This window comes from Rosa rugosa, chromosome 2 (assembly GCF_958449725.1).
Source record: "Rosa rugosa chromosome 2, drRosRugo1.1, whole genome shotgun sequence".
In the NCBI taxonomy this organism is placed as follows: domain Eukaryota; kingdom Viridiplantae; phylum Streptophyta; class Magnoliopsida; order Rosales; family Rosaceae; genus Rosa; species Rosa rugosa.
In genome coordinates, this window is record NC_084821.1 from 69,248,322 (window position 1) to 69,274,298 (window position 25,977).

At 37.7% G+C, this 25,977-nt stretch overlaps 4 protein-coding genes across 8 annotated transcripts; 1 reads left to right on the top strand and 3 right to left on the bottom strand.

The window, feature by feature from the left end:
• Positions 1-554: 554 nt before the first annotated feature.
• LOC133729721 (vacuolar protein sorting-associated protein 28 homolog 1) lies at positions 555-2,418 on the top strand. 2 transcript variants are annotated; one of them, XM_062157284.1, is made up of 3 exons: positions 558-713; positions 801-883; positions 1,361-2,418. In XM_062157284.1, exon 3 carries the CDS (start codon positions 1,476-1,478, stop codon positions 2,103-2,105), a length of 630 nt encoding a protein of 209 aa, XP_062013268.1. In that variant the 5' UTR covers positions 558-713; positions 801-883; positions 1,361-1,475; the 3' UTR covers positions 2,106-2,418. The 2 variants fall into 2 exon arrangements, with proteins under 2 accessions (XP_062013267.1, XP_062013268.1); XM_062157283.1 differs by lacking the exon at positions 801-883 and having other exon boundaries at positions 555-713.
• Positions 2,419-2,656: 238 nt separating this feature from the next.
• Positions 2,657-4,388, bottom strand: LOC133729720 (syntaxin-124-like). The gene is made up of 2 exons (XM_062157281.1): positions 3,144-4,388; positions 2,657-3,066 (listed from the first exon to the last, which is right to left on the bottom strand). Exons 1-2 carry the CDS (start codon positions 4,049-4,051, stop codon positions 3,057-3,059), a joined length of 918 nt encoding a protein of 305 aa, XP_062013265.1. The 5' UTR covers positions 4,052-4,388; the 3' UTR covers positions 2,657-3,056.
• A 1,814-nt stretch (positions 4,389-6,202) lies between these two features.
• On the bottom strand, positions 6,203-14,478 carry LOC133729722 (B3 domain-containing protein Os07g0563300-like). 2 transcript variants are annotated; one of them, XM_062157286.1, is made up of 14 exons: positions 14,126-14,478; positions 12,022-12,103; positions 11,831-11,929; positions 11,360-11,699; positions 10,891-11,227; positions 10,669-10,765; positions 10,369-10,543; positions 9,973-10,049; positions 9,628-9,675; positions 9,245-9,508; positions 8,549-8,598; positions 7,890-8,003; positions 7,638-7,708; positions 6,203-7,395 (listed from the first exon to the last, which is right to left on the bottom strand). In XM_062157286.1, the coding sequence occupies exons 1-14, from the start codon at positions 14,257-14,259 to the stop codon at positions 6,626-6,628; spliced, it is 2,658 nt and encodes an 885-aa protein (XP_062013270.1). In that variant the 5' UTR covers positions 14,260-14,478; the 3' UTR covers positions 6,203-6,625. The 2 variants fall into 2 exon arrangements, with proteins under 2 accessions (XP_062013270.1, XP_062013269.1); XM_062157285.1 differs by having other exon boundaries at positions 9,586-9,675.
• A 7,638-nt stretch (positions 14,479-22,116) lies between these two features.
• LOC133729723 (sphingosine kinase 1) lies at positions 22,117-25,261 on the bottom strand. Of its 3 annotated transcripts, XM_062157287.1 has the most exons (10): positions 24,813-25,261; positions 24,570-24,692; positions 24,371-24,471; positions 24,062-24,134; positions 23,779-23,865; positions 23,607-23,684; positions 23,392-23,462; positions 22,928-23,218; positions 22,669-22,791; positions 22,117-22,517 (listed from the first exon to the last, which is right to left on the bottom strand). In XM_062157287.1, the coding sequence occupies exons 1-10, from the start codon at positions 25,147-25,149 to the stop codon at positions 22,320-22,322; spliced, it is 1,482 nt and encodes a 493-aa protein (XP_062013271.1). In that variant the 5' UTR covers positions 25,150-25,261; the 3' UTR covers positions 22,117-22,319. The 3 variants fall into 3 exon arrangements, with proteins under 3 accessions (XP_062013271.1, XP_062013272.1, XP_062013273.1); XM_062157288.1 differs by lacking the exon at positions 24,813-25,261 and having other exon boundaries at positions 24,062-24,137; positions 24,570-24,603; XM_062157289.1 differs by lacking the exons at positions 24,570-24,692; positions 24,813-25,261 and having other exon boundaries at positions 24,062-24,152.
• Between the last annotated feature and the right edge of the window lie 716 nt (positions 25,262-25,977).

The window sequence follows — 25,977 nt, forward strand, 5'->3', positions numbered from 1 at the left end:
AATCTTTTAAAACTATCTCGTAGATGAATAGGATTGAAAGAACTTATAAGCTTTCGTTTGTATATTATTATTTTTGATTACATACTAATAGAAAAAAAAAAATCAAATAATGAATAACGACAAATTCATTTATTACTAATACGGCTAGTTACACAACGAGGAAGGGTCATTTATTTCCCTTTCAGTCTTGCATATAAAAGAAAACTACAATCGTGCCATATGAGGGTAATGACACAAACTGACGATCATGTTTTTATTTTTCAATCACAAAAATACTCTTTATCGGAAAACACCAAACCGAAAATAATTCAGAATTGATCGACCATACCATCCACGTGGAGCGATCCCATTAAAAACTCTCAATCGTCGAATACTTGATTAGATATTTGGCTCCGGGTAGATGGTTTCGGGATCCGAATACAATACGGGCGGGCAAGACGTGTTAGGACTGGGTCATTGGAAAGAGCGCAAGAAATTAGAAAGGCCGGGTCGCTTTCCAACTGCCACACACGTAGATGGCGTAAGCAGCAACAAACAATAATATCATGCGCTCACACACACGCAACCCAAACCCCCCTTTCTCGCTTTCTCCCTGCAATTCTCCTCCTTCGAGAAACACCCCCCTGTTTTAAATTCCCCCAAAAACCACAAAAATAAAGTTCCAATCTTTCTCCTCAGCTCAAACCCAGAACCACTCCAACTTCTTCTCTCAGGTAATTTCTCTCATCCCACCCAGAATCTTCTTTGCGTTTGGGGATTGGTTCTGATTTAGGGTGTTGTTGTTTTGGTTCGGATTCTAGGGTGGTCTCCATGGCGGCCTGAGATGAGGACCATGGCTTCCATCATGGGGGCCATGGCTTCTATGTTTGCATAGTTGAAAAGGGTAAAACTTGTTTCGTACTGGTTTGGTTGATTTTAGTTGGGTTTCTCTTTCTTAATTAAGATTTCAGATTTCAGGTCATTTGAGCTTTATTAGAATTCTGATTAAGAAAGAAAGATAGCGGCTTTTACTGAACATAATGGAGTTTTAAGGCATTGTTTGTATGTTTGTGATGCTGAAGATGAAGTATTTAGGTAGAATGGTAGTTGTTTCTGTTTCTTTCTCACCAGGATTTGGGGTTGTAGTCTGGATTTTCTAGCTCTGTTATTCTTGATCTGCTTCTTACTTGCAAAGATTATGTGTTACGTTTATTTATAAGCTCAGACTAATGTTGTATTAGACTTTTCATCTGTGTTATGAACTTATGATGCTTTTCAGTAGATGAAAGTAAATCGTTTTCTGCTCATCTAATGCTAGAATGTTTCTGTTGTTGAGTGAGTGATGAAGTCTCATGCTCTTCTTTGTTTGCTCTTTCTTCAGTGAATAAAGTTCTTTGCGCGTGTCCCGTCCTCTTCTCCAATCCTTGACATACACACGCATCCCTAAGAGCTCTTGTTCTCTATTTCAAAGACGTATCGGTATATACATTAGTAAAATGGAGGTCAAGCTATGGAATGACAAGCGTGAAAGAGAAATGTATGAAAATTTCTCTGAGTTATACGCCATTATAAAGGCCACTGAGAAGCTTGAAAGGGCATACATTCGCGACGTGATCTCTTCATCAGCGTATGAGACTGAATGCCAGAAACTCATTGCTCACTTTAAGACTTTGTCTTCCACGCTTAAAGACACCATCCCAAGCATTGAGCGCTTTGCAGACACATATAAGATGGACTGCCCAGCAGCTATAAACCGCCTTGTGACCTCTGGGGTTCCTGCCACAGTGGAGCACAGGGCTGCTGCAGCTTCTTCCATGACTTCATCGGCCGCTGCGGTGGCAGAGTGCACACAGAATTTCATTACGGCAATGGACTCATTGAAGTTGAATATGATTGCAGTTGATCAGGTGCACCCCCTACTCTCGGACCTCGCAACATCTCTCAATAAGCTGACCTTTCTGCCACCGGATTTCTTGGGGAAGGTGAAGTTGAAGGAATGGATTGCAAGGCTGGCAAAGATGGGCGCAGCCGATGAGTTGACAGAGCAACAGGCCAGGCAGCTTCACTTTGATCTCGAATCATCCTACAACTCATTTATGGCAGCTTTACCCAATGCTGGTAATTGATTGATGGTTGGAGTAGTTTGTCAATATTTGGGTGCGCGGTGTTTCTCCATGGGAGGTTCGATATATAGCGTTTTGTGTGGATACAGCTACTTGTTGGAACCTCAATGATTTCTTAGAAGGGTTCCTAATTTTCTGCAGCCTATATATTTTGCGTATGACTGCAATTCTGGACTAAATATTAGTATTTTGTGCAATCAAACTATATTCTAGAAGTACTGAAAGTTGGTTTCCAGATTTGTAATATGCTTGATTTAAATGAATGGGGATGCTCCATTACAGGGCACTTGAGAAACTAACCTATTTGATGATTGAATGATTGACTGTCATTTGTAAAGTATGGTATCAGTACTATATTACTTAGTGCCATAACTATCACAGGCTTCTCGAAATCTGGTTTTGGTTAGGTGCACCAGCCTTGGCCTTTTCTATTAAACTACTGATAAGAATCTTGGATAGCCACAATCAGTGCGGCTTTGTGTTTTATTTTTTATGCTATTGAGAATTTTGATTATAATACTGGAATTATGAATAGATTCATCAAAATCAGATGGTAATAGTGGGTAGGGATTGCTTTTGCAGTGTCATTCATAGAATGAGAGTACATTTGCTATTACAAATGATCTCTATGTCATGATATCTCTTGCATAAGAATTTCAAGAGATTCTGGCAGAGATTCAAAAGCTTACAGGATTCCCCAAATGTGAACGCAACTGAGTTTCAAAACCTTATGGAACGCGCCAATGTGAAATGAACCCATTGAACTTCGGTATGTCTAGATGTGCTACTTTGCTTTGGGTCACCAAGTTGGATCGGGTGAGACATTGAAACCGCACAAACAAAACTTTTCTGAAGATCTAATTATGTTCCTTCCTACGGTGAAAATCCGAGTACACATGCATTCACAGACAGGGATTCACAGCTCCAAGAACAAAGAAAGTCAAGGACCCCCTCTCATTTATTCCTACATTACATGTGACAGAACTTGTTAAGATTGAAATTAGGATGAGAATCACAAGAAACAAGAAGTGTTATACCTACATTATATGTGGGAAAACTTGCAATAATATTGGAATTAGGATGAGAATCAGAAGAACTATTCCAAGAAGTGTAGCAATGCACGCCCACTTCCTCGACTTCTTTTGCTGCTCCTTAGCCTCTTGAAGCTGATCCGTGCCGCGTCTGACAAAGGAACTAGCATGCATAACATGGCTCTCAATGTCATTCAACTGGTGCCCTTGTGCTTCTACAAGAGCAGCCATGTCCAAAAATATCTGATGCAGCTCGATCAAGTTCTTCTCAATCTCCTTCACAGCATCATGTCTTTCTTGAATTTCGGAAATGGTATCCATAATCTGACCTCTCCCCTGTTCCTGAATAGCCTTCTGCATGAAATTCTCACTTTCTCCACTTGCTATCAAATTCTCAATCGTGTCTTCGCTTGCTTTCTCTCCGGTTATAGTGAAGTACCTACGCTCCACTGTCTCCTTGTACTCAGCTGTCATTCTTCCTCTCAGCCCCGAAAAGTCATCCATCATGCCCTTAAGCTTCTTCCCCAACCCACTAACAACTGAGGTCCTCGTTCGATCAGCTGAAGAACCAGGTCCACAACCCGGGTTGTTTCGATGAGCTGCATTCGAACGCTCTAAACCTTCCAGCTTTCCCTTAATGATCTTCACCTTCTTGAGCACTTGCTCCACATCCAAGTCCATTCTGGTCCGGAGCTCCTTCATGGTTTTCGCATTGTGGACAATCTTGCACTCTTCATTGGCCTCCTGTAGCTGCCTGTAGAGCTTCTCCACCTGTCTCATATCCTCCTTCACATTCTCTACATCTTCGAAAAACTTGTCAAGATTAATATTCTCCTTCCCTGCCTCCATGTCGTCCAGGTAGGCCTGCTGCTTCAGGTCGGTGTATTTCTTGAACGAGCTCGAAAATAAGTCGTTCATCTTGACTGGATTATATAAACTCACCCTTTTGTTTCCTTACGTATGTGAAAAGAAACTCGGTGCACAAAGAAGAAGAAGAACAAGTAGATTGAGATCATGTAATGCACAAGCCAATCAAGTAAAATTTATTTTTACGTAGTACTGTATAAGCTAATGAAATGGGATTGGGGTTTCTGCATGTTCCTCCTCCGCTGCTGCTCTGCATGAATGAGGAGGAAGACAAAGGAGGACAAAAGCAGAAACTGTCACCAACAAAATGGACGAGAAGCGAAGTTTCCTTATTTTTGGATGAGGATTGCTCCTTTTTTGAGGGTTTGGATTGATTTGATATCAGGGCCAGCCAAATTGACCTGAAAAATTGCTGAGGGATTCACAAATGTCATGGCGTTTTCTATTTTTTCTTCAAGATAGCTCGGTTGACTTGGTCGTACATTTCTCTCCTCCCAATCACAGAGCCACACCATAGTTGTTGGTAAAGATTTTTTGGGATAATTTTCTTGCTCACTTTTCTGGCCTAATTATAAATGGCTTTGTTATAATTGACTATTTATGTTTACAAGCTACTGATGAATAGTCATAAATATCCAAGTGAACCCTGTTCAATCCCTTCGCAGTATATGTCCATGAGTATGGTTTCATACCAAACTCATTTTTCTTGGCAGGTAAAAGAAAAATGTATGTTGTGTGATATGACTAGTTTTTTTTTTTTGAAAGGGTGATATGACTAGTTTAAAGACTTTGGTTGTTAGAAATTTAAGAAGTATATGTCTTGGTTATCCCTGCAATTCACTATAGTTTTTTTTTCTTTTTTTTTTGACAAGGTACAGTACAGATAATATGTAATGAAAATTTGATCCAAGTTTGGATGATTTCATTAAGGTATTGAAAGATGCTAAAAAACGAATAGAAATTTCCTTTGAAATTAAGTTAGAGCAGCCGTGACCTATTAATTAGTCATAATAATGATGTTTTCAACTCTCACCTCACCTAGTGGGAGAAAACTGTTTAAAATAGGAAACTTAGGTTAGGATAGTTGTAAGAATCATGAGTTCAACTCTCACCTGGTGAGAGAAAATAGGAAACTTAGGTTAGGTTATTTCGACCTTCCTCTTGTCACTACGCCTGTGATAAGAATGCCCATACTGATGGGAGACATGGGATTTCCCTCACCGGAGGCGTCGTGGAAATGGCCGCTGTCAGAGTCAACGTTTTTTTCAGACAATGGGTGGACAGTTTTGGGTTGGCCGACGGTAGCAAATTAGCCGCAAGACATGTTCTCCAATATAGTTAGCGTTATAAAGAAGGTTAGAAGGGACTTAATGGGCTGTTGGGTGGTGAAACTAAATTACCCCATTAATATTAATTTGATAGGGAAGAGGTTCGTGTGGGGTGTGAATATAAACAATCAGACAGTTGTTCGTCAAGATTGTTACCCTGAGTGAAAAGGTTGAAATCAAGCAGTGTTAAAGCTGAGTTAGAGTATTAACAACTTACAGAGTATGAGCATGTACTATTGGTCAATGAGAAAGGGGTTTCCATCTTGAGGATTTCTTCTGAAGCAGGTACCTAAACTATTGGTCAAGTAAAGGTGTAGTCCTTAATTAAAAGGTAGCTTCAAAGATTTAATAAGCTGTCCTCTGGAGACAAGTTTTTTTTTGAAAGGGACAAATCTTTGCCATTGCACTTGGTTTAGGTTGAATACTGGTTTGACAAACTCTTTACTCTACAATTGCTTTGTAAATGTGAATGAAATGGATCTATATTGCATCAACAGGAAAATGAGGAAATTCACATGAAAAAAAGTCGTATCAATAATTTCAAACCTGAAAAAATAAAAAAATGCCCATACTGTTGGCTGTATGATTGAAGCTTACACCAAATCATTTGCCGGGTGCCAACTCTGGGCATCAACAAATTCTGCCAAGTTTAACTCTAATCAATCATTTTTTCAGGCTCATCATGCTATAAAATATAAATAGTTAAATACAGACTAGAGATTGTCTTCGCCACCTTTACCTAGAATTGAGAAAAATAAAGAAATGAAAAATAAAATTACCCTTTTTTATTCTTTCTGTATTTTGCTTTATAGTAACTTGTTTTATGTAAATTTGCCAAAAAGAAAGAAACTCTGATTAATGTTCACCGGACAAAGATTGAAATGAACAATATATTAATCAATTAATTAATATTTGCTCAAATTTGCGTGAAAAAAATGTAAAATACACAATTGGGTGAATGCAATTTCTACTCCTGTGACCGAAAAGGAGATATAAGTTACATCCTGAATGTTACTGCACTAGACAGCAAGGTGAGCTTCTAAAAATGGAACTACATAGCTTCAACCTCCACCCACATCAGTCGCAGTCATCAGTTCCCTATAAATTACCGCTTATACAACTATAGAGAGCACAACAACAAATCCCCAGCTATAGTTTCTCAGACAAGTTGCCCTCTTCCTACCTCTCTTCTTTATATACAACCTGAGACGCCATGTCAGTGATGAATGTACAACAGAAACTATAACTGGTTCAAAACCATTGACATATCATTGCACAATGGAATCCATTGATTTTATCACGTAGCTGTCATGGAAGCTGAAGCTTTGACAGATAAAGTTGCAGGATGATCATTGCCACTATCATGATTGCTATTCCCAAGAATTGCAATGTTGCCAAGTGGTTCTCCCCCTGCTTCACCTCCAGCTCGCTGCGACTTGTTGCCCATTGATCTTTCACCACCACCAGAGGTTGACAAACTCTGCCTCTGCTGCCTGAGATACCTTTCTGTGGCATCTTGGAGCAACTTTATCACGCCACCAGAATCTGAGCCAGGTGATAGATCTTCCTCCCGCTCTGGCTGGATATTCAGGTCAATTTGGCCTTTATAAGGTGGAGTTGGAGATTTCGTCCTGTTAAAGTCATCATCAGAAAGCTCAAGGACCTCCACTTTGTTGTTTGGACTGCTACTTCCTGCGTTACCACATAGGAGGGTCTCATCGTCTAGTAATTGCTGTTGCTGCTGCTTTTTGCGTGTAGTTTCTGCTTCTTTCTCCGACTTATTCTTCTCGCGCCGCATCATTAACGTACGGAACCGGCGCTTCACTGTTGAGCATACATTGCAGATGCACGTTTGCTTGTGTTTAGGACCCTTCCCACTAGGGGGCTGGATGCAGACAATGCATGAGCATCCGGGCCTATGTCGGGGGTGCTTTGTTGTGGCCTGAGCTGATGCTGGGAGTGACTCACCTTCTCCCAAGATAGCTAGGTTTGCAAGTGTATCAAGCCCCTCCAAAGCTTCAATGTTATCTGGGTCCTGTTTAGCAGCCCTTATTTTCTTAGGAGCAACTGTTTTGATGGAAAAAAAATGAAAATTTGATCAATTGAAATGATATACAACTAACACTATCAAAACAGTTGTTACTTGCACGAGAAAAAAGAAAAAAGAAAAAAAAAAGAAACAATGCATAATATATAGGCAGCCAGATAGGAGAATAACTCAAAACCAAGTTAGACTCCTATGAGTCACAGAATATTATCTCTGATAGAAGGAAAGTACAATTAGAATAATTGTTTCAATCCATTCATACCTGAATTACAACGGGGAAGCAGATCTTCAAGCTGTTCTGTTGTCAACTCTTGAGCTGCTGAACACAATGACCTGGTAGCATTTTGCAACAAGTTAGTAACACCCAGAGGCTCAACTAAATTATTGTTTTTTTTTCGTTTTGTTTTTGTATGAACTCCTTTGAGTCCTTTCCTACAGCGAAATAGTAGGAAGACCAAGTTCAGGCATCAGTATTCGTGAGAACTCAAAAGCCTATAGTCAATGTCTGTTTTACCTATCAGGGTCCCATGAGTTATCTGAGCAAGTCCACTTTGAGGGAAGAAGGGCATTAACAGGCAATTTGCGCCACTTACAACAGGCTTCACATTGTGCCCATTGAATCTTCTCACTGGCACAAAAGAAACGAAGTCTTAGAATTGGCTAGCATATTAGGGAGACAGAAAAGCTAATACTGACGAACAGAAGCAAAGCATATTTAAGTTTAACTCCAAGTATATACATCACGCCTATGTGGAGACTAGAAGTTCCAGAAAAGGAAAAATCAACTATGTTAAATTGTTTTCCCTGGTACATGATAAAAAGAATACATACAAATAAAGGAAATGTTGGATTTTGCTTACCTAGAACAGAAAATGCAAGACAAAGAAAAATAGAACATACCAGTAAAGAATAGCAGACAACCAAAACTATTACCGTCTTATTAGCTCTTTAAAAGATTCAGGGAAAAATGTCAATAATTAAAATATTTCACCTAGCAGCAGTATTCAGGCACCACTATGTGAACAACATATCTTACCCACAAAAATGCTAATAAGTCCACTAGCGCTATATCAATAAATTTGGTTAAGGAATACAAAATTAAAGTAAAGCATCAGAAATACCACAGAAACTAATTTGGAACTCTTGGACAGATATTGGTAGGCAGTGACTCACCCTTTACTTCCTGTAGCATAAAGTGTCGGCTTCCCAAGAATTGGACCATCCTGTAAGGTGAAATAACGATGTCAGAATCCAAACAATGGGGGTCCTACTAATCCTATATGAACACCATGGTGTTTAAATTTACTAAAAGCGAAGAAGTAATTCCCTCTTTAATAAAGGACATGTGAATTGGGTTTTGGGGTTGAGAACGATTGAACCATGGGTGAGGTCAACCCCCATTGTATCGTTCCTTTTTATTCAGCTCAAAAAATAAGAGAATAATCACAGTTTGAAATTGTTTAGTAAAGGCTCAAACCAAGAAAAATGATTATTGCATCCAGAACAGATGAAATGGAGATCAGTGGCAGACCAGAAAGAGAGCAAAGAAAACATAAAAACGCTTATAGCATATATAATATCGTCACAATCAACTTGGGTATTTAATTAGTAAAAGAAGCTCTCCATGATTCATTAGTATTTATTTTGTTGAGTTTTGGAAGTCAGAATAAAGTAGCAAACGGTAATCCGCAACCCAATACCATGCTATATCGTGATAAAGGGGAAAGAAGAAACAGAAATTATAGAAATGGAATACAAAGATGTACGTCTTTCTTGCAAGGAGAACAAGAAGATTTGAGTGAGAAAAACTATGAAGAACACATGGCAATGTCAATCCTTCAAGAAAAAACAGGAGTATTATATATATACCTCATATTCCTCAAACTCAAAACCTTCAATCACCACAACAGTAGGAACATGGTTAGGAGGAGGGCGAAGCAGTCCTTGAGCTTCTTCCCATGTTATCTTCAGCTCTATCAGATCTTCCTTTTCAATTCTCAGGCGCTTACTCTTAGACCCCAAGTTGCTATTTTTCCTTTTTCGAGAGATCAAAGATTTAGCTCCCTCTACTTCTTTTGATATGTAACTTGACTTATCACCTTTGGGAAATGTACTAGGATCTGCCAATTCAGCCTGGTTCATTGATGAAAAGCTACGTGATTCTTAAATGTTTTTAATACGACTTCTGAATCTTTTATTATACAACATACATTTGAAAAAACTTCACCAGATTTGGTATCTGTTATACTAACATCTACATGGGCTGAAACTCCATTCCCCATCTTGTTTGTATCATTTTCCTGCCAAGTGCAAACAAAAAGCAAATTAAAGATGAGTATGAGCAGTAGGGAAAAAAAATGCAAAATATCAACATAAAGTTACAAAAAAGCAAGCAACAAAAGATCACTAACTAGTCCAATTGCAGAGTCCAAGATATATACGGTATTAGCTAAATCATCCCACTCAATTAAAGAGCATCAATACCGTTTATCTGGTGTTCGAACAAAAATACAGTATCCCAGACGCATGCCACTTAAACCATCTATTTCACAACATAAAAATAGTCACAAGGATAAGGAGGATGTGCCAGGCCAAACCTGATCAGATGGGGCAGTTGAAGCCCTTCTGCACCCCATAACCAATTTCCCTCCGGGCTCTAATCGACTGAATGTCACTGAGGAAACAGATTAACTATTCAGTGTCGAAGTGAGGAACAAAGCAACTTAATGGATGAATTATGGGAAACTAACAGGACAACCAGTAGAGTATACACACACACATATTCACAACAGGATCCGTCAAATACAGTACCAAGAGATCAATCATATCTAAGAACAAATAATGCAGTGCAAGAAAATCCAGAAAATCAAAGACACACAACCAAGTCAACTAGAACTCCTTCACGAAGTGCTGGCAGAGTTCTGGAATAGAACTCCTTAAGCATAAACACAGTGCACTCGAATAGAATTTCTTCAGTGATATCAAACCATTACCTATGTCGCCTGCTTGCAATTGCATGGATTGTATGCAAGGAGTAACCCCCTCCAAAACATACATTCTGCTATTATTGTTGGGCCAGAAGCGAAACTGAAATACCCATTCCTTGCCCTTCGAATCTTGGACTTTAAGCGGTAATCCTTCAGGCTGAGAAATCGGTGGGAAGTAGGCCTGTCTCATAGCGGGAATATTGATAATTATAATATAAAAAATCATAGAAAACTAAAACTTATCTACCAAACACTATGCATCAGAAACAAAATGCCAGGTCCAGGAGAGGAAACTTAAGGACACACCTCTGCACACTTTTTTGGCAACACCAGACGTCCAATCCTCCCAGCATCACTTGCGCTCAGCATTTTCTCAAATAATGGAGTAATGACAGAATTTGAACTTAAATATGGTCAAGGATAGACAAAATCATAATTTATACTACATACAGCATCAACAGCTATAATTGGTAAAGGACAGACAACAAAAAAAAAAAAGAAGAAACAAGATAACGAATCAAAGGATACTCTCCAGACATTTGCTGTAGCTCTTGATCAGTAAATCTAGGCCAGTACCGTGGAAGTAATGGACTTCTTCCCCGTGCATCTGCTCGAGGCCTTGCATTGCGGATCTGAGTATCACCAGACAATTCAACTCCATTATGTAAAGTACCATTGAACTGCTTTACCATAGGAAGGGCAGGCCGCAAATTGGTTCCCGTAACCACCACTTGACCATTTGTTTCACTTGCTGATACATAAGGTACAGACAGGACAAACTGTGGAGTAGATGGTTCCTCCTTCAAAGAGGCAGGCTGTTGAGATATATTTAAACATGAACTGCTTTGCTCCATGCATTTATTTCCTACAACATAAATATATACAACAATCAGCCATCAAACCATAGCTTTTTCTTGCAGCAAAGAAGAAATAAACATGGCAAGTTGACATGTCCAGTTTTATCTTAGACTGGAAGATACCGTAAAGGAAGCACTACCTGAATTCCCATTTTCAAAACTAACTGGTGTGCCAATTGCAAGGTTCACTTTCATTAATCTTTCAGAGAAATCCTCGGCTTTCTTCTTTTCCAAGGGATGGACTGATACTCTTTCACCGGCATTAAGTTTATTAATTCCCATTGAACCATCAACATCATATGGCAACCTCCCATGCAACTCAGATGAAGAAATTGAAGAATTGAATAAACTGGGTGCTTGCCTCCATGGTACAGGACCAGATCCGGCCAACTGAGTCCAATTTTTGCCAGACATGTCCTTCAGTCTATCAGATAAAGGTGAATGAAAGAACAAAGTTGGTGCCCATGCTGGATTTGATGTCTGAATTAACAAAAAGAGAATTTGTAAATCAAACGGGGCAATTTATATAAATGTTCACGTAGCTGAACATTGACAATTGAAGAGTATGATGGTAAACATTCAAACATAAAAACTTTTTGAAACATCCGTACCAAAACAATATGTTTCCTTGCACATGTTACGCACTCAATCCCTCCAGGATCCAACAAGGTAAAGGCTTGAGCTGAAACGATACATCCACAATGAACCCGCTGCAAAGTAAGACTAATCAAAACAACATTTACAGTAAAAATCTACTAAATCAGTAAATTTAGTACATTATTTATAAAGGAATGTCCCTCACCTTTCCACACGACTCACAACACCTCCACCCAGAAGCTTTCACATGAAAAGTCTCACAAAATCTTCCTTCTTCATAAATGAGACTTGACTCACATAAGGAAAGAAGAGAAAATATTTCAGTATCATTACGAAGCATGCAATATAGTATAGGCAAAGGGAATGGGATTCTTCACCAAAACACTACCATATTACAGAAATGAAGAATACATATGTAAATAATCCACTTCCATCTGACTACAAGGGAGGAAAATCACTTCAGCAAACAAGCACAAACTCCAAAACCTTCCATATATCTGTATCACATGCACACACACCACCGCAAGGATATGGATCCAATACTTGTACATAAATAAACTATTAGATTAGGGAGGGACCAATGGACATAATAGATTAACAATACATGTTGGGGATAAGTTAATTCTCTTACAAGGACACGGGTCTAAATGTGATTTTAGTTCTGTCTATGGGTTAATTCGAACAAAATAAAGGGTGTGTTTGCATCAGTCATTACATGGTAGAATTCATACACTAAAATGGGGACGTCTCAATCTCTTATCAGAAGCACACATGTAAATTCGCAAACATCACAGACATGTGCAGATGAATAATTACAAAATAATTATGTTCTAATTTAATTGGTCCCTTTACAAAATTTTGGCTCCAAGTTCAAGTATTCAATTTGATGCCAGCCACCATCCAACATCAGTTTTTTGTTACTAAAGACCGTCCAAATATATCATTGTCACTATTTCAAGATAAAACAAAAAATAATAAATGCAAACTAAAGGAAAATAAGAAATAGGCCTGCTTGGAAACCAATTTTAGATAGATTAATAACAAAAAATTGTAACCTCTGAATTTCTGTTAAAATTGCAATTCCTATTCTTGTTTTGCTGCTAATGCATATTCATTAGATAGAGCAATACGAAGTTCCAGTGAACTGTTTAAGAGATTATACTATAGTCTGAACAATTTCAATAAACTATTTAAAAACTCGAAAGATAGAAAGCCTAAAGTCTATTGGGGAATATCATTCCCCTGTCTACCCCTACTATATGGAAATTAAATTTTGGCACTAACTTACTAACTTAAAATTAAGCTTGCTAGAAAGTAAAGGTCTTAATAAGTTGCAAATCTAACAGCTCAGAATGTCTCCCATGTAAGTCTGTGAGGAGGATCTGCAATATCCCTATTGTTTGCAATGGCCCACATTGGAAATACTATTCGACTTATATTTGTATACATCATTTTAAATACTGCAAAAATTATCATTCTCTTCCCTTGAGTCTTCAAAAACAAAAAAACTTCTCATCCCCATCAATTTCCTCAATCAGTAGTCTCATTCTAATCCAAACATTTATCCCTTATCAACCCAAAACAATAAAAAGTTATCATTTTGCTGTTTACTCTTTTCTTTAAAGGTTTTCAATGCACACAATTTTTCTTTTTCCTTTGTTTGCCAGAAAGCTATTTCCTTTGCATTCTATGGGTCTCAATATCAACAACTACACACAAACAAGACTGTAAAAGCTTCTCGTTCCACAAAACTACCTAAACTTAAGCCAGTATAAGCAAATGCGGGTTACATTCACCTAACATTAACTACCTGCTAGTTACGCTGAATCGAAACATATTTTCGAAAACAAAATTCTATATCAACAAACAACCTAACAAAAAAAAAAAAACACTTCCCAAACCTTCCGTAAGAGCGAGAAAGTTAAACGAAGCAATCAAAACCTTCCGTAAACAAAGTTACACTTTCTCATTTCACACACTAAATAGAAATGAGCTAACAGAAGTCAACAATCATTCAGCGCCTACAATCAAATTTCAACGAAGAAATACGAAGCTAAGAGCAATTTACCGAAACTACCCTCCCAAACAAAAAAAAAAAACACGCCCAATCTTCGTTCTCGAAACAAGTGCGTGCGTTTTCCTCCAAATTTAGCAAACTCCTCCCCTAAAACCCTAACCCGGATCCCAAATCAAACGTCAAAACGACGCCGTAAAATCGAAGCAAAGCAAGAGAAGCCACTGAACCATTTTGAAAACGAAGCAAAGCAAAAAAAAAACGGAGAGAGAGAAAGAAATGCTAGAGAGCTTACGCGCATCGATCGCAGAGCTCGGCGAAGTCGCCGGTGCGGAGGCGCCAGGCCTTCCTCGGGTGCTCCGGCTTCAATTCGCCGCACTCGGAATTGTAGCAGCACTTGGAAGAAGACGACGACGACGACGGCGACATCGAAGTGCGAGCCGCGGCTACTACTAAAACCCTAGGAAATTGAGCTTCCTTAGAGAGAAGAAGCTGGAGCTCTATAGGAATCGAAGCACGGCAAGGTTCGGCCTGATCTGTACGTAATCATATAGAGCGAGAAAGTGAGAGAGACAGAGCAGTATTTGAGAGGGAGGGTTTTAGAGAGAGAAAAGGGCATTTATTTTTTAAGGGAGAGAGAGAGAGAGAGGAAAAAAAATATGAGGCGCTTCTAAAACACGTCGAGTCTTGGCATTCGTCGTCGTTTTTTCTTTTGTTTTCCCATATCTGATGTCGCTGTCCTTCGTGGCATTTTTTTTTTGTTTTTTTTTTTATCGAGAGAGTGCGGTAGCAATACACTTCGGTTATGTTAACAAGATAACACATTCATCCGATCAATATTTGATTATTCAGGTCGAGGTTCACGAGGATATATTCTAGCATAGTCAGATTAATTCACCGTCGCAAGCTTACGAATCTAAAATTTTGGTGAGAGTTAGTTCTCAAACGCTAGACATAAAAATTTCATGTTAGACCGTGGAATCAACCTTACCACAACAGGCGGTTGTGGGCCTTTTTTCTTTTATTTTCGATATATGATGTCCTTGTCCTGCGTGGCATTTTGGTACGAGCTCTGGGATGAGGGGTGTTTTGGTAATTTGGGTGGGTGGACTTTGGGGTGGACTGGTTAGGGAGGGATGGACCGATGGAGGGTAAGTAATGCTGGATAGAGGGAGCGAGTACGAGGGGTTTTGTAGATGCGAGAGTGGGCAAGTGTTGGGAATTTAATGAATCATGCAATCACGTAACGCCTAGTCGCCTACTTTTCTTTTCCGCGTTTGTACTTGGTCGGAACTTCAAAGATTTTCCTCTCAGCTTCAGCATTTTGGAATTTTGTGTGTAAAACTTGATCATCATTTTCTTTTTTCTTTTTGAATTTATGGTTTTTTGGGCCTCTTTTTCTTTAAAGAAAATTACTACATATAATTTGAGCTTTGCAATAAAAGACCGTTAAATCTCCTCACTCTTAAAAGGAAAAAATTATTGCATGAAAACAGTAGCGCATCTATTGAGCATATGCATAGATTGATAGACGAGCTCCTATAAAATTATATGCTTGAACGAGTTAGAACCTCCACCCAATAAAGTACGTAGTAACCATAGGACATCGCATGGCACCCCGCACTCCCAAGACTATTGCTACCAACATCATTGTGAACCCTTCATTAGGTGGCGGACTCTTCCAACTATACATGTAGCCAACGTAAGAAAAGGCTAAAAGATCCCTCAATAGTATCACACATAACCAATCTCAGTAGTGCAATTGTTGGCCAAATCCACGGATTACAGCAATCACCGGCCAAGAGTCAAACTCGATGTCATTTTCCAATTCTTTGTGAAAATTAAGCTAGACCTAAAAGTGAAAGTAACGCAAAATAAAGAACAAAAGTAAGTGTAAAGGTCCCAAATTCAAACCATAGGTAACATAAAGTGAAAAAAACACACAAGATAGATTGGTGTAATTTCTCTAGCTTAAACCGTACACTACGGTGTGCGTCCTTTTGTTAATACCCCAGATTTAATTATTAATGGTACATTGTTTCCTTAATTAATCAAGTAGTCCGCTATAGCTGCGCTGTGTGGGAGAGTTAATTAGTGGAGTAATTAACGGTAATAGATTGTTATTGGTTAAATAAACCACGTGTTTTGCGAAAGAAAATAAAACAAATTACTTGACTAATTGCAATTCTCATCTGGAGCAGTATGCATGCAAGAGAATAATAGTAAATAACTATTGTAATGAGCTAAGGACAAGAAAGTGATCCGAGCATGATCTCGATTTCGAATTAAGATATTTATTTGTCTATTACTATAGTTTATTTTTGTTTGGACAAATAGTATAGTTTAATTTGACCTTATCATATAAATTGAACCTATGAATGAGTCACAAGGCTTAGCATATAGTCTCGGCCACATCTAACAATGTTGTTTCTTTCCTAGGATCAAAAGCCATCATTTTGATAGTTTAGTGATAATTAGGCATTGACGGACAGCCACATGTATCTCCACTCATATACGTATATTTGGACAACTGTAGAAAACAATATATAACTGATTTACAGGGTAAGATGAAGAAGCTCGCAAAATAGTTTATTTCATGTATTTTTTCTTTTAACATTTATATATGAATTACAAATGTTAAGTGTTCTATGAAATATTTTAATCAATTTACACTTATTGTAAAGTGGTTGCACTTTACGTGAGTTATTTTCAGATATTTCAACACTTTGTTTTTTTTTTTTTTTGGTATTAATTAACTCTCCATGCGCTCGTACAATTCAATATAGATTTGTCTAGTGGTTTCCCAACCATCAACATACACGATTGTTAAGATCAAATGGCATAATTAGCTTGTTTGAAGTTTAAACTAGGACGTAGCTGCATTACTTTGTAGTTTGTGAGAGGAGACTAAGATTAAGATAGGCCGGAACAAAAGAGGATAGGGTGAGTCAGTGACACTACGTACAAATACAATATTATGGTCTAGGATTCATCATATACATGTACTTTATAATATAAGAAGACTCGGCAAATCATGCATGGACAAAAAGGTCGAATATGCATGCAGTACGTCATATGATTCTCGATCACTGCAACTTGTTTTCCTAGGGCACAATTTGTTTTTGAACAAAGTAGCTTAGTTGGAATCTCATCGAGTATTTGTACTGATTCTAAGTGATAACTCCAGACTAGCTAGTACTCCTCCAAGTTTCTATCTCTGTCATCACCTCCCTTCGTTCTCCTCCATTCATTTAGGGTTTCCCAACTCTCTTTCTCCGTCATCTTCTAGTTCATGCCTCACCACGCACTTCGGCAAGTGTCGATCGAGGCACCGTAAACTATGTCGTCATGAATTAATAGTAGTGTTGTTTTGCACATCTACGTGACTGAAAGTTCCACGTTGAAAAATGGCGTACAAAATCGTTCATTATTAACCGCAACACATACGGAGCATATCAAATATTCAAATCTGTTTTGTAATACTTATCACCTAGCCTAGCTAGCAGCCCCAGCTAGCTGGTTTCCGACCCATGCATTGATATACATGATTGATAGCAATGTTAACTAGCGTTTTAACAAAACTACATATAGCTGTTTATGGAAGATTGGGATTAAGAATGATTTAAGATAGGCTGAATTAATAAAAGAGGACAGTGGCTTAGACTTAGAGCAGTGAGTCGGTGACAGTAACCATTTTGAGGTCTCTAGGATTCATCATATTAGCTAGGCACACACTTTTTTATAATAACAAGACTACAAAAACGTCAAAGCAAGACGCATGTACAGATGTACTATTAACAAAGTTAAGAACCAAATGAAGTATATGACATGCAATGATGTGATGCACGAAATTATTAACTTTGTTTCCAAGGAATATATTGCTTATAGACTACGTCCATTCCAAAATGAGAAAAGGATAATGGAGACGTGTTCATATTGCTCTTTCGTTGCGACTTGTAAAGATAAGGGGTCAAGCCAAAAACGCAGGCACCCATGGCCTTGTGCGATTTTGGAATCTACGTACGCGTACTAATTTGTTTAGTTAGCTAAATTAGTTGATTAATAAGTAGCTAGGAATGATATCAATTATGTTTTTAGACTGCGGGTATGAATTGAGGTTCCAATTCTGAGCTTCAGGATCCTAGTGACAAGTTTTAAGACGGGAATTGATTAATAAGTAGCTAGGAGTGATATCAATTACGTTTTTAGATATATAGCGGGTACAAATTGAGGTTCCAATTTTGAGTTCCAAGATCTTCGGCACATATTTAGATTGATCCCCATGTTGATTTCATTATCTTTTTGTTACATGCAAGATCAAACTCTTGACCTAAGTCTAACATTTATTTCCGTATGTGGGTCATACGTACCCTAAAACTTGTTTCTCTAAAGGGTGCGGCTATTGCCACCCTACTATTTTCTTAGTTTACCCTACAAAACAGTTGAATTATTGAAAGACTAAATTACCCAAGTGCAAAATGACTAATAAGTAAACTAATTTTTTAAAATCCAAATATGTAAGAAAAATTTAACATAACTAATTAACTAAATACAAAAACTATTTAATTGTTCATTGGATAACATTAATCTTCATATTGTCCACCCAAGTTTAATTTATTAAGTTTTTTTTAAAAAAAATTTTGATGCCTCCTCATCGTAATTGATGATTCAATTAATAAACTATTAGTATTTAACTTCATCATCATTGCAATACCCTTTGTAAAACATTAAAAAAAATCAATCTTTTATTCATTGTCCATAGTTGTTAACTTACTAATCTTTTAACATGGATTAAAATGGATGAAAATTTAAACTGAAAGAAAAAAAAATGGAAGTAAATCAGATTATAATTTTATTAAAAAACTTTAATATATTTTAATTTTTTATTGGTATAAATTAAATGAGAGATTTTCGTTAAAAAAAATTATTCTTTAATTAGATATGTCATATAAGGATATTTTTGAAAAGAGAAATGTGTTAGATAAGTAAATATAACTTAATTGAAATTGAAATATAGGGCGTAATGAGCAAATATGGTGAACAAAAAAAATGATAGGATAGCAATAGCACCCTTCTCTAAATTTACTTCTTCAAACTCCTATCATTGTATGATAGAAATTTCCATTTATGTTTGACCCAAATTTCATTGACCGATCATCGTATATCATCATATATAAATTTCGTCATGAGTGGTCAAATACTGATTTCCTAAAGACCCCAATAGGAACGGTGCTTACCAGAAACTCACAGGCCCAAATATAGGCTTGGGGTGTGAGGCCCAAACAATGCAATGATCAAAGGTCATTGGTCCTTCACCTACTTCAGAGTTTTCCAGATATAACTCAAATAAGTCGTATAACAGAAGTGCAGAAGAACTGGGCCTTACTGTTACACCTTCCCTCCCAAATTTTCTGCCTTGGTCAATCTTAAGTTTTAGGCAGACCTTATTCCAATTTTGTGTTCTTACCCAAAATACTGTTGGGCATTAGTGTGATCGGTAAATATATTATCACGAATAGCTTTGCTTTGTTGTTGTTGATTCTTTCTTTGTCAGGAAAGGCATCAATACTTGGACCAAAAAAAGAAATATCAACCATGGATATATATATACTACCAAAGTACCAATGATCGATTAGAGTTGCCTAAAGAGATGAGGGATTTCCAAAAAACAAAAACGAAATTGAAGAAAGTGAATGCAATATTGACTTTTTTGTCAGGAAAGGCATCAATACTTGGACCAAAATAAAAAAGATCAACCATGGATATATGTATACTACCAATGATCGATTAGAGTTGCCGAAAGATAACCAAAATGTACATTGAACAATAAACCAACTAATTGAATGTGAAAATGAAGGGGCCTTGTTCTTGTATAGCTACTTGAGAACTCCCTACTTCCCGTTGTATTGAGAATTGTTTTGAGCAAATCTGTTGTTTTATAGCTTCCCAAGCCGCCTTGTTCCATAGCAACTCGGTTCTTCATCATGTGGTATCTCTGTTGTAGAAGTCATATATAGCTCAATCCTCAACTTCTAATCAGAATTTTGATTAGCATCAAGATGATTCCTAATCCCCAAATTCTAATGAGAATTTTATCAAGAGATAAAATACATAACGTGTAAGGTCTTAAAATTTTAACCAATAGAGGTCATTCTAAAACAAAAATAGATATATATCAAGTCTTTGCCCCTTCACTCCCATGCCATGCTTCAAGTCTTCACCCCATCAGAAGCCTTCACTCCCATCCCAACCTCTGCAATAAACCGGAAGCAGCGGTAAGGTAGAAATAGCAAGAGTTTAATCAACAGAATTTATACAGTTTCTAAGGATTGAGAGCAAGAGTTACAATGCATAAGGTGTCTCACTTTATCATATGAAAATTATAGATTACTTTCTACTGTCTCCAAGGATTGAGAGCAAGAATGACAATGCAAAAGGTGGTTCATATTCAATTTTACATGATTAATTTTCAACATAGTAAATGGATTTCCCATGGCTTCTATATGTATTATATGAGCATTAGCAACCTACTTTTCCTACTCGGATTGAAGATTGGTCCAATTGTCGTCCTTCCTTTAATCATTCCTAGTTGTTTGCTACTACTATTTACTTTCTTTGTACTTGGGAAGATGTCTGTGATGTATCTGATTAAACCGGATTCTTGATGGAAACAGTAGCATGGTTTATATGTCATCAACATTTATACATATTTTGTGACAGCAAAATTATTTGAATACAAAACAACAAAGATTAAATGGTTGCGTATGCTAGGGTATTTGTTGTTACCTTTGGCAACACTCTTATATATTTTTATTGATTACCAAAAAAAAAAAAAATGAAAGTCAACAAATCTGCAAATAATAAAAGAGTGAACGAATGTCCAAAATTGCATATAACAGTTTATAATATCAGAGTGAAAAAGACACAGATAACAACATGGGAACCTAACTAAACAACAATGAACGTAGAATTCAGTGATCTAACTCAAACATTGAATCAACCTTACCTAATAGCTATATATACATTACAACAAGTTGTTCTTATATAGGTACAGCGCGCAATGGTTTTGATAGGGCTGGTTCAGATCGTAGCAAGACCATTAATCAATTTATTTACTTATTTCTTTCACGAAAATAGAGATTTAAAACAAAATTAACCGGAGTAAGAAAAATCAAACAAGATTGCAAGCTGAAAGGATAGTAATCTGGACAAAGAAAAATCACAAGGAAACAAGTAATCTGACTTAAAACAAGATTGTAAAGGTCGAGCAAAGCAAAGCATAACATAAGTATTTACCTTCAGCGACAACCACCGAGGACTTATACCTTGCGCCTGGCTGCCCTGAAGCTCTCGGCTGCCCAAACCCTCTTTCCTATTCCTCCCATTCCATAAACAAGTCAAGTGGACAATGGATTGCTTGAACAAAGCGTCCATTAGCATTCAAATGGTAAAGGGATTTAGAAATCGAGAGAGAACGGGGAAAGAAGAGGGGTTTAGAATCTTACGGAGAGGAAGAGGTTATATGGTTCTTAGGAGCAACAACTATGAGGGCCTTTATATACAGTGAAGGCCTTGATTTGGAAGCCAAATATATTCAATTTCCCAACTCCATTTCACCTACATTCTCAGAAAATTGCAGAGAATACACTGACATGGTGAGGAGTTTAGATTTGACAAGGATAATGCTCCTTCTTCCACAGGTTTCCCACTTCCCTAGAATAGAATCTTGAATAGCTGGGCAGAAAAATTGAATCTCCCAACTGCCTTCACCTACTTTCTGACTTCTTCAGTAATAGCTGGGCAGACTGATTTTTTAGCTGGCTGTACAAAGTAAATTGTTGAAATTTCCCGCCCAAATCTCCCTCCAAGCTCTGGCAAGCCAAGGCTGCAAGGACATTGGCTTCACATGGGAATTGAACTGCAAGCTCTACTCTGAATTGAAAGGGTGTACCATATCTGTACAACTGGTCCATGTTTGTTAATTGCCTGCAAGCATATGTGTACCTTTCCGCTACATTTCAATTTTCCCTAATCGCAGTTAGGTCCTTACGGTTTAGGACTTTAGGGGGTCTCATTCTTTAATCAATGGGTTCCAACTAGGTGAAATACAAGCCTTGAAGGATAATATACTATGAAGCAAAACATGCATGTGTCTCCCTTACATGATATCTATCGGAATTGTGATCAGTCAATTAGCACAAAAATAGCTTTTGCTTTGTTGTTGTATTTGGTTCGTTCTTTATCAAGATGAGCATATATAGCAAATGATCAGAGAGGCACACTACATCAAAGCAAAATCTTCAAACATGACCTGCATATTATTTTTTCAGCAAGCAAGTTCCCAAGGAATGTTAACTCGATCCCTTGTCTGATCTAATATTCTAATTTGTTGTTGAGGCCTTATATGTAGGGTAGAATGAACAAATACGACTATCATGTGTGGTATTTCTCTGTGTGACGAAAAATCAAATCCATATAAAATGTATATGTTACACCGGGGAAGGGGAAAACAGAGTGGCTAAACCTTGATCCAAAGTTATTTGAAGTTTATCGTACACCATTAGTGTTTTCTGATGACATTTGTATGCTCCTTTGCCCCTAGCAAGGACCTCACCATCTGAGTCCACTATCCCTTCCTTTGTTGAATCATCAGCGAGAGCACCAGGCTCTAGAATGAAAGCTTTCACCTGTTGCATGTTTGCAGGAAAAGAGACAGAATCAACAGATGCAAAAAAGTTACTGGACCTTCTCCCAAGCTCTTGGTATTGAAGTAGCAAAGCTTCCTAACTTCAAAGTAGCAAAGTAAATTATATGGCTCAGCAGTTTGATCTTGCTCACCTTGAAGTATAGCACATATGGTGACTTGACATGAGTCCCAGTGCTCAACCCCGTCATTAACGAGAGCAAGGACAATTTTGGGCAAGCCCTCATAATTATAACGTCTAGATAACCATCTGAGAACTGCATACAAGGAGCACACATGCATTATTCTTTTTACACAAATAAGTTCTGAAGTATTTGTTTCATATAAACATTCCCTGACTGTAGAACAGAGAAATATCTGAAGCAGAGATGTCATGCAATTTTACAGACCAACCTTGGCATCAGGAGCTGCCCTTGTGTCTTCACCTCCCCAAGGTACATTGTGAAGCCACACTGAAACAAACGGTCCTTTGATTGTTCTCCAGTTCATGTTCTTTAGATTAATATCAGGTCCCTCATAGCCGAGTTGTCGAACCTTAGTAGGCTTTTCTTGACTTGGATCAGTGTTAGTAGATTCATCATCGTCATTGTAACTAGTAGGCTCTCCAAACCCTTCGAAGCCAGGTGCAGGCACAAAAGAAATAGATCCGTTATATTGCCTCAAATGCACAATTCGTTGAATGGCCTAAAATAAGAAAACAATTGGTATTAAAATATTAATATCTTGCCATTCACTACCATCCCAACATGTTAACCAATTTCAAGCAACTCGCCAGAGATACATAACACACAAATAACAGAGCGAGCAAGGCATAATCTAGTGGACTAGAACATAACAACTGAGATGTTAAAACTTACATAGAAATCTAGACGAGCACTTCCCATCCACCTATACTTTTCAGACTCAATGTCAACATCTGCTACTAAGCCTGAAAGGAAATAAACTCATTACATATTACTATTCCAGTCCAAATCTTATTATTATTATTTTATTTTATTTTCAAGAAAAAGGGTAAAAGACACTGCTTAAAGTATCAAATCCACACTATCCTGTGGTGAAACTCTTGACATACCCCATGCGAGCATCAACACACTAAAAAATTTTGTCTTCCCCTGCCATATGGTAGCTACATCCAGTGAACGCTTATGTCCTGTCAGTAAGTTTAACATGAAGAAATTTACTTAACAAAATAATCAAGAGGGAGAGAGAGAATAATAAATATACTGACAAATACCATAAGCAACCTCTAATAATGGCGAGAACAGCATTTGATACTTTACAAGGTTCACCAACAGAATCTAGAAGAGATTTCGCCATTCCATTTCCAGTACCTAAACGCGGAAACATCAGTTGTCCAAATTGCTCATGAAAAAAAATAAAATAAAATTAAATAAAATAAAATAAAAAAATAATCCTGTCTAGCGACTAGAGACTATGTCTTGCTCACGTTCCAGGACTTTAAAGGTTTCAAACTTATCAAACAAAAGTACTGCAAAATATAAAATTGAGAGATCAAGAGTATCAAACCTGCAGGAACTACTCCGAGAGGCATCTTTATTGCAGTGTCCCAATCCTGTCTCTCAAGAAGTCCATTTACTACCTACTAAAAAGTGTGGTACTTGTAACAATAAAAATGATGAGCTTAATATATGCACAAGTATCTTCCAGACAAATTAATCTACACACACACACATACAAATAGTACTAATGATATATCAGACTTGATCCCCTGTGAGAATATAGTTTGTAATTCAACACTACTACTTCGAAACCATTCCAGCTCTCGAAAGGAGTTTAACCGAAAATGCACTACATGTTACTAAACCTACAACCAACCTCAACCAAGATTCCATCCCCACTGACGCAAACAATGCCATCATACTTCGAAAGATCTAGAGTTTTCGCAACTTCCTTCGCGTGCAGTTGATACTGAGTTTCTGAAAATCACATACGCACACAAATTTCCAAGTATCACCAACAATCCGAAAACCGAAAACCGAAAGCTCAACAACAACATATACTATCTAGTATCTACCTTGCAGTGTAAACTGAACACCAGCATCATCAAAAAGCGGCTTCACTTCATCAACAAAAATCTTCGAAGCAGATTTGCTCCCTCCAAATGGATTCACAAACACAAACAACCTCTTCGGCCGTCCTGTTTATTTTCAAAAACAAAATCAAAAATTAAGAACAATTCAAAAAAAAAAAAAATGGAACTTGATCGAACTTTAGCTTGAGCTAAAAGAAACTGAAACAAGAACAGCTCGACAGTTACCGAGAGAATCGATGAATTCGAGAAGCTTCTGGCACCAGAGCCTCTGCGAGTCTTCTGATAAAGGCTCGAACACCAAGTCCTTCCTGACCAGACCTCCTCCGCTACTGCCGACGCAGCAGATTCCACCTCCGCCGTCGACCAGAGTTCCGATTCTGATCTTCGGACCCTCCACTTTGACCCAGAGGACCTCCTTCTCGACGATCAAGCTCCTCTCGCCTCTCTCCGTCCACCGCAGCACGCCGTCGGCGAAGAACGTGACCGGCGTTACGGCGCCGTTTATGAGGACCCGGTCGGAGAGTACGGGCCGGGAGGAGTCGGAGGAGTCGGGTCGGTCCATCTCTGTAGTCGTGAAGAGTCGTTGACGCTAAGTTTTGGTGAAGAAGAAGAAGAAGAAGAAGAAGAAGTGAACCGGGTTTTTTGATGTGAGCGAGGAAATTGGAAACGTACGCCAACTGGAATTTGGTTGCATTTGACCAAAAGTCGTGAAAATCAAGCTCGTTGCATATTTTCAGAAGTCATGCGTCATGTCAACGTCATGCGCTGTGAGTCAAAGAAACTCTATATATTATCCTATGGTTTGAATGATGTGTATCCAAATTTAACCATCCTAAAACATGCTCAAAAATTGTCATAAAAAAAGAAAAATGTAATTTTTATGCCTCCGTTAACACTGAACACAGCCGAGACAACGATGAGTTTTCTGCCCCAAGGAAGTGGAGTGACATAAGTTTTGAGAATCCAAGAGAATGTTACATAAAGACAAGTTGTTACCTTTGTTTATGAAATTGGATTAGGATAAAAAAAAATATTTATGATGATATTGTTCATTAACTCGTATGAATCGAAATCAAAACTATGAAGCCATTCTAATAAAGACCACTAAAATGATGACTAATTAAGGACTTTTTAATCAACGGTTTGAGAGACCCATTTTTCAATTACATTACGACAAATCAACCGTTAGATGTTTATGTATGTATGAATAGATCAATTCTAAAAATTTTCTTCCAAATTGCTAATTATTAAGCTACCGAACTATATCAAATTAATGGAATAACCAAATATGTCAAACATGAACCGTTCATGTTCATAACTGATAGATTATGATTATGAATGTCTTAACTATTTTCAATTTGGTTGAAATTACATAAATGGAATATCTAAA